The 14,476-nt window shown below is 41.1% G+C and overlaps 1 protein-coding gene across 5 annotated transcripts in view; it reads right to left on the bottom strand.

The window, feature by feature from the left end:
* Nucleotides 1-14,476, bottom strand: part of EFL1 (elongation factor like GTPase 1) — a 192,034-nt gene that overhangs the window by 151,618 nt on the left and 25,940 nt on the right. For all 5 annotated transcript variants that reach the window (XM_033920962.1, XM_033920963.1, XM_033920960.1 and 2 more), the window contains exons 11-15: nt 12,052-12,174; nt 7,663-7,762; nt 5,237-5,385; nt 4,551-4,726; nt 1,078-1,213 (exon numbers count right to left, since the gene is read on the bottom strand). In XM_033920962.1, coding sequence (XP_033776853.1) covers nt 1,078-1,213; nt 4,551-4,726; nt 5,237-5,385; nt 7,663-7,762; nt 12,052-12,174 — 684 coding nt within the window. The remainder of the gene's footprint in view (nt 1-1,077; nt 1,214-4,550; nt 4,727-5,236; nt 5,386-7,662; nt 7,763-12,051; nt 12,175-14,476) is intronic.

The following is a 14,476-nucleotide window of genomic DNA, read 5'->3' as shown; positions in this document are numbered from 1 at the left end:
TTCCACCACATAAGTGAAGCAACCAAAGATTAAATTGCAGGCATGTTGGTCGAGCTCTTTGCCGATTTGCAAGGTAAAAGGAGTTCGACAACCCTTTGCGTGCTCGGTTGGGATGTTGGCGCAAGCGAAACATCTGGAGAACTGCGCACCTTGTAAACCTCAGCTCAGTTTCCATCTCTGCCATTCGCTGCCACTTAAGAATTGGTTCTAGAACCCTAAAAAGATTCCATGCAGAATCTCAAAAAAATAGTAAGATTCCGGAACCCCAAAAAGTAGCAACATCCCATGCTTCTGATCCAGGGCAAGCAGTGGCTCCCCCCCGTGTCTGTCTCAATAACAGACGATGGACTTTTCCTCCAGGAAATTGTCCAAACCGCTGGAAATGCCCCAAACAGCTAAAGCCGAGGTTTCACAGTTACTGGATAGTACGTTTCTCACAGTTACCTCACGCTAACCCCAAAAACCTTACCGCTGCTTAATAAATAAGGCCCTAAGGCTCCTTCTTACTCAAGTCTCGTAAGGTTTAGCAGTTTCAGCACAGTATATAACATATGGTAAGTGTAAAACTTCAGCTAAATACAAGAGACTGTGAGCCCATTAGGGACAGAGACGGTGCCTGAAGGCAAAATGTAAACAGCTTTGATTGTACTACAGAAAAGTGATATAAAAAGACGCTAATAAAGAAATAAATAAAACCTGAACTGCTGGGATTGTTCTCAGCATTACCTCATTCTTAATAGACCTCTATTAGCTGAATGGCAGAAAATGTGGTACAATTAGACGCATTTCTTGAGGTGGGGTTGAACTGCTCCACATATAGCAATCTCCTCACATTCTAGCGCATTCCCCGCCCGTTTCGCACGCTGTTGAAATCATCACTAAGCAGTAAATTCCCACAGTGACCAGCTAAAGCAGTCGATTAGACAGGGATCAAAATGTGCACATCACTAATACCAGGTCTCGTGTTATACATTCTAACATTTTAAGCCCGTTTATCGACGCCAAGTGTTGCAGAATCGCTCGCAAGAGCTAAGAAGCAATCTTGAAACATAAACGCATGCTTCCGCAGAGTCCTACCCAGCACGTTGCCTGGTGGCACTTCTTCGAGCTCCTCCAGTTCTCTGCCCATCAGCAAGTAGAGATTTTCTAGTGCAGAACAAGCCATGTGCGGTACCGACGGAAGATCGCTTGCAGGAGAACAACCGGAAGGCAACTGAACATGAGAAAAAAAAAAATCATCGCTTTAGTATTTGCCTGGAGAGAGACAGCATCATTTATAAATGACTCTCGGTTCTGCAAGCAAAAGCAGCAGTTCACATATATTTTTTTTATTATCCATCTCCCTCTCTGTGAAAAAAGACCGTCTAATGTTGCGCCCGAGTGTACCCTGTTTGCCTCTCATCTCATGGCTTCCTATTCTAGAACATTTCTTGGTAAAGTTTACTAGAATGCTGTAGCATTGATTTAGCGAGATTTGCATAGTAGTCATATTCGCCCTGTATCAATTCCAATTAAACGGGCATCCTGGCAGCAGCCTCAAGGCAGTAACAGCCACAACTTACTTCTCACAAGTAAATTCAGTTGCCGGTGTGCCCACATCTGAAAGAGATACAGAGAGTCCCTGGAAACTCTAACCTTTTGTAACATAGTAAATGACGGCAGATAACTTATGGGCATCCAGTCTGCCCATAAGTTATACCCATTGAAAAATACATGATTAGATTACCTTGTCTTTTCTTTGGTATTTGCTGTGAACATTTACCGCAAAGTATACTATTTTGCTATTTATTTTCAACACATTTCACATATATTTTGATTCTGGTCCCCTTTCTGACCAAGTTTGTCTCAGGCAACACGTTGGAATGCTTTCATGCCCTTTCAATGATCTTGCTGTTTCTGTCTGTAAGCTTCCCTTATATTAGAAAGGGCAAGGCAAGAACAGCAGAACGCCTATAGAAGAAAACCAGCTCTCCTGCTTCTTTGCTTCTCTGTAAGGAACAGTATTGCTCCTGTATCTATCACTTGAAGGCACCTAAGAGAGCTTGCTTTATTTATTTATTTCAACATTTATCTTTCGCTCTCTGTAATATTCTAGGCGAATTTCATAAGTGCATTCAAAATTCATAAAATATTCAACCACAAAAGACATCACATCTGCATATATCATTATATATACCTTATGTATCAAGCCCATTCATACACATAGTTAATGTTGGTATAAAGTGTTTCATCTTTGTAATAGCCTTATAAAGGAATAACATCTTGAGTTCATCCCTAAGAATTCAATCATCTTTGGGTATGGTTGTTGAATTTGAAAACGTACTGGGTATGATCTGCATAATCTACTCCAATGGTCCTCAATAAAATGCACAAAGGAATCAAGAAAATATTGAAGAGAGTTGTAGAAAGTGACAATCTTTGTGGCACTCCTGATTAGATATCTTTGACAACACAAAATTATCATTGAGAAAGGAATGACTCGTACCATTTAAATACATTCTCATATTTCAACAAAATCTTGTGATCAATAGTATCGAATGCAGCTGAAATATCTAATGGCACCAGGATGAAGTATATGAAGTTAATAAGTTGATCATCCAACCCTTCCAGGAAACTATTCTCTATTGTTTCAACTCTCTCCAGCTCAGCTCCTTTCATGCCCTCTGCAGATGAATTAGCCCCATCTTCCATTTTAAAATTAGCACTTTGCCTCGGTGATTTTTTCTTCTTCTCAATTTGTTTTGTTTATCACTTCTCCTAGTGTGTCTTGCACCCTAGAGAAAGTTCACTCATTTCTTTCTTCCTCCTTTCTGCCCTCTATTTCTTCTATTGCTAGTGATTTGGACAAGAACTCCTTTTCTTTCGACCAACAGTAATTTTTCGGCTAGCTCGGGCTAATCTTGTACGTGCACTAAAAATGCTAGCGTACCTTAGTAAAAGGAGCCCTTTGTTGTTCAAAAAACAACTCTTATGTAGGAACTTTCATTACCCAAAACAACCCCGATTCTTTCACATCTAAGGTGCTCCATTGCATGCTTAAATATCCAGTTCTTTTAGATTAATATTAATTGACTCACTGTCTAATAAAACATAGATATGGATGTTTTAAATTCTCGGAGAGAGTGAGAACTAGAAGGCCTTGAGCAAGTGCAGAAGCTCAAGGCCCAGCACAAGGAAGAGAGCAGATCCTCGGGCACTGGCATGTCCTGTGCATTGGTGCTGGTGCCAGTGCCAGATGGGGGTAAGACCATGTGTTTGGGTGGTTGGGTGAGTAGGGGATGCGAGATCGTGACGGGGGGGGGGGGGGGCGCTCGTAAATCGAGTCAAGCTCAGTTTCCGAGGCGCCGATTTTGCGAATGTTTTGCTCGTCTTGCAAAACACTTGTAGACCAAGGTTTGACTGTACACTGAATCCTGTCTTCTAAGTAACAAAACAGGAACAAAGGGAATTACTCTAGTGGTTACAGCAATGGGTTAAGAAGCAGAGAAAAAACATGGTTCCTATCTTATGTCCCCTAGTGCAGTGATTCCCAACCCTGTCCTGGAGGAACACCAGGCCAATCGGGTTTTCAGGCTAGCCCTAATGAATATGCATGAGAGAGATTTGCATATGATGGAAGTGATAGGCATGCAAATTTGCTTCATGCATATTCAGTAGGGCTAGCCTGAAAACCCAATTGGCCTGGTGTTCCTCCAGGACAGGGTTGGGAACCACTGCCCTAGTGACACTCCTTCTATGAAGAACAGGTCAACAAGTCACTTTATTTCCCATGGCATCAGATACCCGTTTAAATTGTCAGCCTTATAGAGAAGGGAGCTTTTAAATCATGCTAGTAATATTTTATGCTGCTTTGAGCATCATTTGGGAAAAAAGGCCCAAAAATCTATCTATCATTATTAATAATACCGTATTTTACTTATCACTAGAAAACAGTTTTGGAAAAAGCATCATTTACAATTGGTAATGTTTCAGATCTGATATAACATATATAAGCCATGTGTATGTTTTTATTATTCATTAAACAACAGCATCAAGACATCATTAACAATACAGTATTCCCCCGATATTCGCGGGAGTTCCGTTCCAGGAACCCCGTGAATCTTGAAAATCCGCGACTACGGTTTTTCAAGGGGGAGATTGGAGAGGGCAGCGGGAGAGGGCAGCCGGAGCACCGTGAGTGCAGGAAATCACTCGCAGTATGCTCCGACCGCCTCTTCTTGCACTAAGTTGGACCTTATCCAATCAGGATCTGAGTGTCAAATCAGCTCCTGATTGGATAAGGCCCGACTTAGTGCAGGAAGAGGCGGTTGGTGCATACCGCAAGTGATTTCTTGCACTCGCCGGCGCTCTGGCTGCTCTCTCCCGCTGCCCTCTCCTTGTCGGCGGTTCGCAGTTGGAAAATACCCCGAATGACCGGGACCGCGAACCACCATACTTACCAATACTGCTGAAATCCCAAAATTAAAACAGCACTTTCCAAAAATGTCTAAAGTCTAACCAACAGCTATGAATTTGTATTAACACTTTGCTACCACCGCTTCACCTCTCACCTTAGCTAAAATTTCAGCAGGATCATATTTTGGTCCCAGAACGAAGATCTTTTGCCCCCTCCTCACCACACCACTGAACACTCTGGCAAATGCAATAAAAGACTCCTTGTCTGCTTCCTGCTTCTCTGGTTTTAAGGTCAAGTTCTCCATCTCACTAGTGAACTGTAGCTCTTCACCTAATCAAAAGCAAAAAATAATTAAGTGCAAAATTGTTTCTACAGGATCTTGGAGGGGGGGAGACGCGGGGAGAAACAGCAATGAAGCAGATTGTTACCAATCACTGGGGAAGAGCAAATGATGTTATGACTTTTGAATTGCCAGACAGAGCATGACCTATGAGAAGCACTAAGCCAAACAACTCTACCAGAGGCAGATTAGTTTAAAATAAAGGCATAACACAGGGGGGGTTAGGGAGGTACTTGGAAAGTAAGGAGAAAACAAGGTTCTGTTGATGGCGACAGACTGCTCACAATGCTGCTAAATTTGTAATTTGACCTTTGCACTTCTCTAAATGCCTAATTTAGCTGTAATCGTTGAAACTAAAGCATGCCAGGCTATATATAACCTTGCTTTTTATTTGGCACAAAACTTCATTTAATCCACAGTCAGTTTTTGCTAAATTAGAAAATGGGTTGAGAGGTTAGAAACATTAACAAATATTTCATGTTGGGGGGGAAAAAAAATACCTTTTTGTCTAATGTTTGAAGTCATTTTAGACTCAGTATCGGGAGATCTTTCTTCTGTGAGCTGCTTTCCCTGATCCGCCACATTCTTTTCTGCATGTCTTTGCCTTGCAACGTCCCGCCTTTGAGCGATTTCTTCTTGTGTTAGAGGCCTAGGTACAATTAAAAACACCATCAATTAAAAGAAACCATCAATTACGAGAAACCATTACAATATAGAGTGCTATTATAATTAATAATAATAATAATAATTTTATTCTTCTATACCGCCACAATCTTGCGACTTAATTACCTGCATCAATGAAGCCAACAGGAAAACTTTAAGCTGCATACATGATTCGTTTATTTGAATATTTCTAGTTAAGTTTATTTTTGAAAGGTACCATAGTTCTATAATGGCATTTGGATTGGATCCATTTCTTTTGATCTAAGCAAGACAGTCGGAGAAAATGAACATTACTATATGCAACACCATCATGATAAGAAGGTATGGCATTACAAGTCGGAATGAAAAGTCTCAAATCAATGCGCTAAGAGACCAGGGTTCGGTGCTAAGGGTCTCTTACAAAATTGTGTCGCACACTGTTGAAATTAATTCATGCTGCGACATGTCTTGCAGCTGAACTTGCAAATTTCGAACATTCAAAAGATGCAAAGGAATCCAAAACAGTGTACTTATCTTGTTGGTAATGTCTGCTTGCTACCGTGGGTCATGGACTGCATCGTTATCCATTGTAATAAAGTGTATCCAGTGCTGATTTAAAGTGTCAATCCAGTGCCGATTTAAAATAACTTGCCATTGCCATTGTTGCAATAAACCTTCATGAGTTAAGTTTAATTTGTTATTGCCCTCTGACCCAAACTGGGTTTCATAATCATCGACAGGGAGAGCAACGCTTAGGCGTAATTGTTCTTTGGCCAAAAACCGCTCCAGGGACTCCAATCATTTTTCACTAGAGACATTATAAAATTAGATTGCAGCAGGGAATAAAATCAACAAGGCCTTCATTCACAAGCTGACACAGAAGTGAAGAACTACTGTAGGTGCCTTCAGAATTCAGCATTTGGTGATAGGAAACCACACAGCCTAATAAACTTTCCATCATCCTCAACTTGAGACCAGAAAGAGGTTCATCCTAGACACAGTGAGTTAAATAAATAACAGAACAGCACCATCTAGTGCTACTGAATAAAAATGGCCGCCTCAACCATCTAGTACAGGGGTGTCAAAGTCAGTCCTCGAGGGCCGCAATCCTGCCGGGTTTTCAGGATTTCCCCAATGAATCTGCATGAGATCTATTTGCATGCCCTGCTTTCATTGTATGCTAACAGATCTCAGGTTTTCAGGATATCCAAAATGAATATGTATAAGATGGATTTGCATGCACTGCCTCCTTGAGATGCAAATCTATCTCATGCATATTTATTGTGAAGATCCTGAAAACCTGACCTGGCTCCGACTCTCGAGAACTGGAATTGCCCACCCCTGGTTCAGCCCAGCAAATGACAGCAGATAGACCTGAACAGTTCATCCAGTTTGCCCTATCAATTCATGATTAAATTGTCTTTTTTCTTTGATATTTCTGGGCCATAGACTGTAAAGTCCACCCGGTACCGTCCTTAGGTTCCAACTACTGAAGTTGCCGTCAAAGCTAACTCCAGCCCGTCCGATCATATTGTCATCTGCAGATACATACAATAAAGTCTGCCCAATATCGGCCTTAGTTCTTCAATATATACCATTCATTTTCTAATTAGAAATCTTTTGTGTTTATTCAACGCTTTTTAAAATTCTGTTACCATTTTCCTTTCCACAACCACCCGGGAAAACAAATGTTGGCCTTTTGGAAATCAATTTGGTCACAAATTAATTCTTTATTGGAAAACCTTGTAGCTCTATCATACGATACAATCCTATTTGGAACGTCAATGAGAATAAAGAGTCAAATTTCAGTTGCTAGACAGGAATAGTCAGCGAGGATGTAAAGCGACTGGTCCTCAGCGGTCGAAACTTTTTGGATCGTAAAGGCCAGTCGGCTTGGACGAAATGGTTTCATGAATCGATGCCTTAAGAAATTTTCATGCCTTTTTACTCCGTTTGCATGCGCAGATCGGATCGGGTGCAGATGGGGTCTGGAGGAAGTTTAGTGAATCGAGCCGTAGTCGGAAAGTGATCGCAAACCGATCGGTACACAATCGGTTTGCTTAGTGAATCGAGCCCATAGTCTGTAAGGATATTCAGGAACTGCTACCAAATATATACCACTGAAAACTGAGACTGCATATTACTGTAGTATGTTGCTCAGATGACTAAAATAAGTAAAATATTAACTGAGATTCTTGATCTCACATAATTAAAATAATCAATCATCGCAAGCCAAATGGCTTCGCCGTTAGCAACCTTGAAGCTGAACATCATGGTTTCTTACCTTTGCCTGTTCTGTGGTAAACCCTTTGCATCCACCGCAAACATTTTAGAAACAAAGATGATGACCGGAGCTGTGTCTTTACTACTGCAGCTCATGAAAGCTAGTCAGGTAAAGAAGGAAACAGAAATCACAGTGAGTTTCAACCCTAAGGGATCTTTTATTACCATATTAATACATTATATTTTATAAAAACATGCACTTCCTTTTTCGGCTCCGGGTACAAGTCACTCTTCTTTCTAAATACTGGTAATATGTGCTGTAGTTTAAAAGTCTGCAAAGCTCATGTATTAAATAATATTTTGGTTGGTCTTTTTGGCGCCCAACTAGCGCCTAAGCACGAAATCTGTGTGTACATGCTAGTATAACCTGAGCGTGAAAATGGGGCTTACAGCCTACGAATCCCAGGAGGCTGTGCGGCTCTTTCTGCCGTGAAGCACGAAGGCACTAAAGGTTATAAAATAAGGGGATTAGGTTGTTTTACCAAAGCACTGTTTTACTCGCAGAAATGGTAAAGGTATTCACATACACTTTTTTCATGCAGTTTGCCGAGGTGTTTCCAAGAGTAGGTTTAGGGAGGAAAGGATTTTTTCTTTTTAAAGTGATCTCTGGGCAGGAGTTTTCTTTCTTCTAAGAGGTCACCTGTTGAGATCTCGCAAGAAATCTGAGTTTTATAAACTGTCTTGTAAGAAGTTCATGCCTAGAGGGGTTTTAGAGTACGGGGCAGTCAATCAATGGAGACACTAAAGTCAGAACAGCCAACCTGTTCAGTTCTTCAAGATATCATCTTACTTGTATTTTGGGGGTCTGATTTCATCAAATTCTTTCCCAACAGACAGAGAACTCATTTTTCTCTTTGATGCCAATATAGCTAATATAATAAAACGCTAAGCGCACATGCGCACTCTTACCACCGTGTTGCCTGATCTGTAGTTCCGTGGTCGGCAGAGCGCTTAAAATGACCCCACGCTCACGGCACCAGAACCCAAATAGCGGCCCAGGAAGAGAAGCGCTGACCACAAACACTCCTTTGCCGGCTCCCCACTCACTTGGTAACTTTTTTTTGCGGTCTGACTCTCCCATCCCTTCCCGACGTCTGACCTGCTCACTTACTCCTTTGCCGCCGCCCCCCCTTTCCCTTCCCACAGTCCCGACTACAAACCTGCCTATTCCAGCAGCGTCTGCAGCACTCTACACACGCTGCTTCGGGGCCTTCTACTGCCCTGATTTGCTCTGTCGTGTCTCTGATGATGTCATCAGGGACGTACCAGAGTAAATCAGGGCAGTAGAAGGCCCCGAAGCAGCGTGTATAGAGTGCTGCAGACGTTGCTGGAATCAGCGGGTTTGTCGGGACCGCAGGAAGGGAAGGGGGGGGGGGCGGTAAGGGACTAAGGGAGCCGGCCAGACTGCGGGAAGGGAAAGGGGGGGTAGGGGAAATGCTGCTGCTGTACAGGGAAGCGGTGTAAGGGGAGGGAATGCTGCTGCTGTGGCTGCTGATAAAGATTTATGCCAAGATCATAGCAGAGAGACTGAGTGGAACTTTGGGACAGTTGGTACACAAATAACAGGCAGGTTTTATAGATGATATTTAGCAAGATTCAAATGTTGGATTCTATTTGTTAAATAGAGGCCTACAATTCAGATTGTAAATTAAACCCTATATGGACATAATTTTACTTAGAGGAGCTTGGCTAATATAACAAAAGAAGTATGTCTTATACATAGACTTCAGAGTACAGGTTCACATCCTTTATCCAAAACGCTCTGAATCAAAGACATTTTGAATTTTAGAATTTTTCGGTTTTTGGAATGATATGTCACCAATGGCTATCGATTCATATTCGTTGCCTACTGCAACCCTGCAGACTTCTCTCTGCTGCCTCCTGCCTTGCTGACATCATTTCCTCTTTCCTTCCTGGCTGGATGTGACTGAGAAAAGTGTGCGGAGCCACAGCAGAAAGAAAGACAGACAGCGGGAGGAAGGGAGACAGAAAGAAAAGAAGGAAGTCGCCATTGTTTGAACTTTATAATAATAATAATTTTTATTTTTATATACCGCCAAAGCCATAATAGTTCGAGGCGGTTTACAATAAGAAGAGCTGGACAATCGGCGAAGATAGGCACAACGAAAAGTCATTGAATACATGTGAGCAGGATACAGAGATACGAGGAGCTGGAACAATCAGCACATGATCAGCGAAAATAGGCACACTGTAAAGTCGTCAAGTACATGTAAGCAGGGTACTAAGAAGGCTTGAGAGAACTTGGTTACAAATTGGTTAGAGTAAAAACGGGAAGGGCTTTAAGAGATCTTAGGTTAAAAATCTGTTGTACAAGTTTGTTTTTACTAGTTTTCTAAAACTTAGATAGGATGAGGAGTGTGTAATAATGTTACTGTTCAGATGGCCTGCTTGGAAGGCGAGTGTTCTGTCCAAGAATCTTCTATATCGGCAGGCCTTTATAAATGGATGAATATGTGGATTCTGCGTGTAGGCCTAATGGAATAATCCAAGTTGAAATGAGAGAGCAAGTACATAGGGGCCAAACCAAGAATATATTTCGAACAAAGACAGGCGAATTTGAACAGAACTCTTGCCTCCAGGGGCAGCCAATGAAGTTCTTGATAGTAGGGGGTAATGTGATCCCATTTTTTAATACCAAAAATCAATCCCAAACATAATAAAAGGAAATACTGTCCACCAGCTAAAGTGAGATGGTTCTCTTGGTGATAGAAGCTCTGAGTCTGTTTGGATCAAATGAAAGGAATAGTTGAGTGGATATTCTATAAGGTTTAGTGGAATCCAAATAATATGAAAGAGCACGTTTACAGTCCAATGTATGGCATGCTGTTTCACCAGGGTGAAAATGTGGTCTTGTAAAGAAGAAAGGAAGAACTATGGATCAATTCAGATGAAATTCCAAGTTGACTTTTGGAAGGAACTTGGGATGTGTGCGAAGAATCACCCTGTCATGCAGAATGTTGTCTAAGGTGGATCAGACACAAGCGTTTGAAGCTCACTGACTTGGCATGCTGATGTGATAAAGAAAAGAAATACCACTTTCCAAGTTAGAAACTTGAGAGATGTTATCGAAAATGGTTCAAACGATGGTTTCATCAGAGAGGAAAGGATGACATTAAACTCCCAAGCAACTGGAGGAGGCATGATTGGTGGTTTTCATGAATCTGGAAACTAAGAGATATACAGGGGATGGCTTTTTATCTAGAAGTGAATAAAAAGCAGTAATAGCACCGAGATGAACTCTGACTGAAGTACTTTTGAGACCAGAGTATGAAAAGTGTAGAAGATAGTCCAGAACCAAAGGGAGAGGACAAGTTATTGGATCTAACAAGTTGAGATTACAGCAGACTGTGAAGCAAGTCCACTTAAAGCGATAATAGCATTGTGTAGAAGGTTTTCTAGAAGATTCAATGATGGCTGATACTTGTGCAGAAAGTGTGAAAGCATCTACTAATTGAGAGATAGGTACTATGCTATGAGGGCTAACGAACATAGGATGGAGTCAAGAACCTTCATTCTGTGTCAACAAAGTTGGAAAGATGTGATGGGGTCCCTGACATTGTACTGCAGGAGGAGAAGGAACCATGGTTGCCGTGGCCACCAAGGTGCTATGAGTATCATAGTAGCTTGCTCTTGGCAAAGTATGAGTAAAGTTTTCCCAAGTAAAGGAACTGAAGGGAAAGCATACAGGAATTTGCCGTGCCAGTCAAGGAGAAAACCATCTGAGTCCAGCCCAAACTCCAACCCCCCATGCATGCCCAAAGTGAAAGTATGCAGTATGAAACTTATATGTATACTTTCTTATAAAATACTAACTATTAAGAGGCTAGTTACATATGCAAATGACTAACACATTAACATTTACCTATGTTCTAAACATCTAATATGAGGCAGCTCCTTATAAAATTATTATACTTTATTAAAGCACCTCTTTGACCTAAAAAAAAAAAAAAAGAGAAAGGGGGGGAGGGAACGCAAGCCACCTGTCTAGAGAGAAGCAGCTTTGGATGGTTTTCACTCACCATTTTAAAGAGAGTTGAAAGAACAAGAACCCATTGAAAATAATAAAGTCTCTAAGCTCTCAATTTCATATATCATTACAGAAATTACCAAGGCTACAGGATGGCATAAAAAAGGTCTTCCTGACCTAAAATTTTAAAAAAAACCTTTATACTGAAGAAAACAGTGTTAATAATTCTTTTTTGATGGGGGGAGGGGGGAGATCATGTCACAGCGTCCCTGCCTCTTAAAAGCATATGTTATTCTAAAGAGCCCCCAATCTATATTTTCAATTAGTGTGTGTAATTTCGATATGCAAATGCAATGGGAATAAAAACCAAATGAATAACATGGCAGGCAAACGTTTGCTCACCGCTTTTCAGTTCTTGCGTCTCAGGTGGGAACGAGTCAAATCTTCGAGCACCAACACACATGAGCCTTTCCACTCGCTCTGCGGGAATATCGAGAGGACTAGGGCACTTGCGACAGACCATAGCTAAGGAGTGGTTTAAGGAGCCAAAACAGTGTGTCTTTATACATAGCAGAAAACACTTTACCGTTACTGGTAAAACAGATGCAGTTGACCAACTTACAAGTTTCCTTGGATAAAATGTTACAAACAGGGGTAAAAGAAACGGAGAAGGGCTACTGCTGGACAGGGAGAGTAGGGAAGGGGTGCTGCTGGACATGGGGGAGGTAAAAGTAAGGGAAAAGGGAAGACAGACAGGAGGCAGAGAGAAAGGAAGAAAAAAAAAAACCAGACAGACAGATAGGGGGCAGAGAGAAAGAAATTAAGAAATTTTTTCTCTCTTTCTAATTCTACACATCTATTCTAGCACCCGTTAATGTAATGGGCTAAAAAACTAGTACAATATAATCCCGTTATAACGGACTTCAAGGGACCTGGAAAAACAGTGTTATATTCACAGTTGCATTTTTAAAAAACTTTATTTAGGGCAACTTGAAACAACGTAAATCGATGAACAACAGTTACTGCACAAGCATTATCAGCAACATCAATAACAAAACTCAGCAAAACATTGGTATGGCATGAAATGATTGCCAACCAGAACACTGTACTGGAAAGAAGAATACTCATCATTTTTTTTCTGGGCTGCATTTTGATATTATATCACCGGCATGCCACGTGCCTTGTAGGTGAAGCCTGCATGTCCGAATAAAACTCCAGCTAAAAGTGCCTCTGGGGACCAAAATAGTTGTCCAGTATATCCGAAAGTCCGTTATATGCGAGTCCACTATATCCGATGATTTTCTGTATGTTTATAATGGCGCTCGGCCGGGCCAGCGGACCTCGTCCGCTATATGCGAGGTTCCGTTATAAGCGAGTCTGGTATAACGGGATTATACTGTACTATGAATGATGTTATACCCTTTTGTTTTTTTAATATATTTATTAGATGTACACCGCCTTGAAGCTTGATCTGGCGGTATAACAAACTTTTAATAAACTTGAAACTTCTAGTATCGAGATAGCAAGCACTGCTGAATATATGGAGACCCTTTAAACGTGGGCAAATAATTTGTAACTGGCCAGAAATCACAAATCACTTCCAAAATAGCCAGCTAATATTTTTCTCTGTTATTTTCCTCAATGCGCATATCTGATATACTAAATAAATCTCATTTTTTATTATTTTTTAAAGAAGCGGCTCTCATACAGGACTTATTCAGCCCGTTGAGACATATTTATATCGTCACAAGTCTCCTCATCGGCTTCACTTTTATTACAAACCCAAACTTTTTACTTTTTCTATTGTTTTTGTCTATTTTTCCATATCACTTAAAAAAATTATATTGATTGTACTTAGCTCTATATGCCGTTCATCCGCTCATGACTAAACCCAATGCAGACATGCATGTTTTGCTGTCTGCGTCGGGGCAGGGTTTGTTTGATTTTCTACATTTCTTTCTGCAAGCAATATGGAGACGGCATGACTACCACCAGTTAAGCAGAGAGCAACAATATTCAGTCACTATTCACCTAGCTATGTGGTTTAAAATTCACAGGCTTTCTGCTGCCCTAAATTAATCCACATAAGCTATACAGACAGCAACCCAGTATCTCTAACTATTCGTACAGTTAGGCAGAATGCCCGATTGCCACCCCCACCCCCTTCTTCAGACTGTGCTCATTCAAATACAGAAGGCGCCAAGAACCCGATTGCTGTCATTTACATACGCGGGTACGATGAGCACACACGAGTGTAATTGCCAATATTCCAGGTATGTGCTATTCTATAAAATGGAGACTAAACGCAGTGGCACACACTTTGAAGAAGGCATGTGTAAACCCCTATAGAGCAGTGGTCTCAATCTCACGGCCCACCAGGTCCTATTTTGAGGCCCTCGGAATGTTTATCACAATCACAAAAGTAAACTAAAACCGTTTCTTGATCATATGTCTTTTTAGCTATAAATGACAATATTATTATTAAGACTTAGCCAAAAGGAAAGATTTAGAAACTATAGAGTTTTACCTCATGCAAAATTGTCATTTCTTTAATATGACATTTTTCTGAGGCCCTCCAAGTACCTACAAATCCCAAAATGTGGCCCTGCAAAGGGTTTGAGTTGGAGACCACTGCGCTAGAGCATAGAGGGTCATAAATTTGATAGACTGTCTTTCTATGGTACCTTCTCTGTCCCTAGTGTAAGTTTTTGTACCTGAGGCAAAGGAGGGTTAAATTATTTGTCCAGGGTCACAAGGCCTAAATATAGGCACCCCCAGAAACGCCTTTGCAGTGTCAAGATGCACCATCCAGATAATTCACAGATAG

Source organism: Geotrypetes seraphini, chromosome 14 (genome assembly GCF_902459505.1).
Source record: "Geotrypetes seraphini chromosome 14, aGeoSer1.1, whole genome shotgun sequence".
NCBI lineage: Eukaryota > Metazoa > Chordata > Amphibia > Gymnophiona > Dermophiidae > Geotrypetes > Geotrypetes seraphini.
The sequence above is the reverse complement of the archived record's forward strand: the minus strand, read 5'-3'. Positions and strand labels throughout refer to the sequence as shown.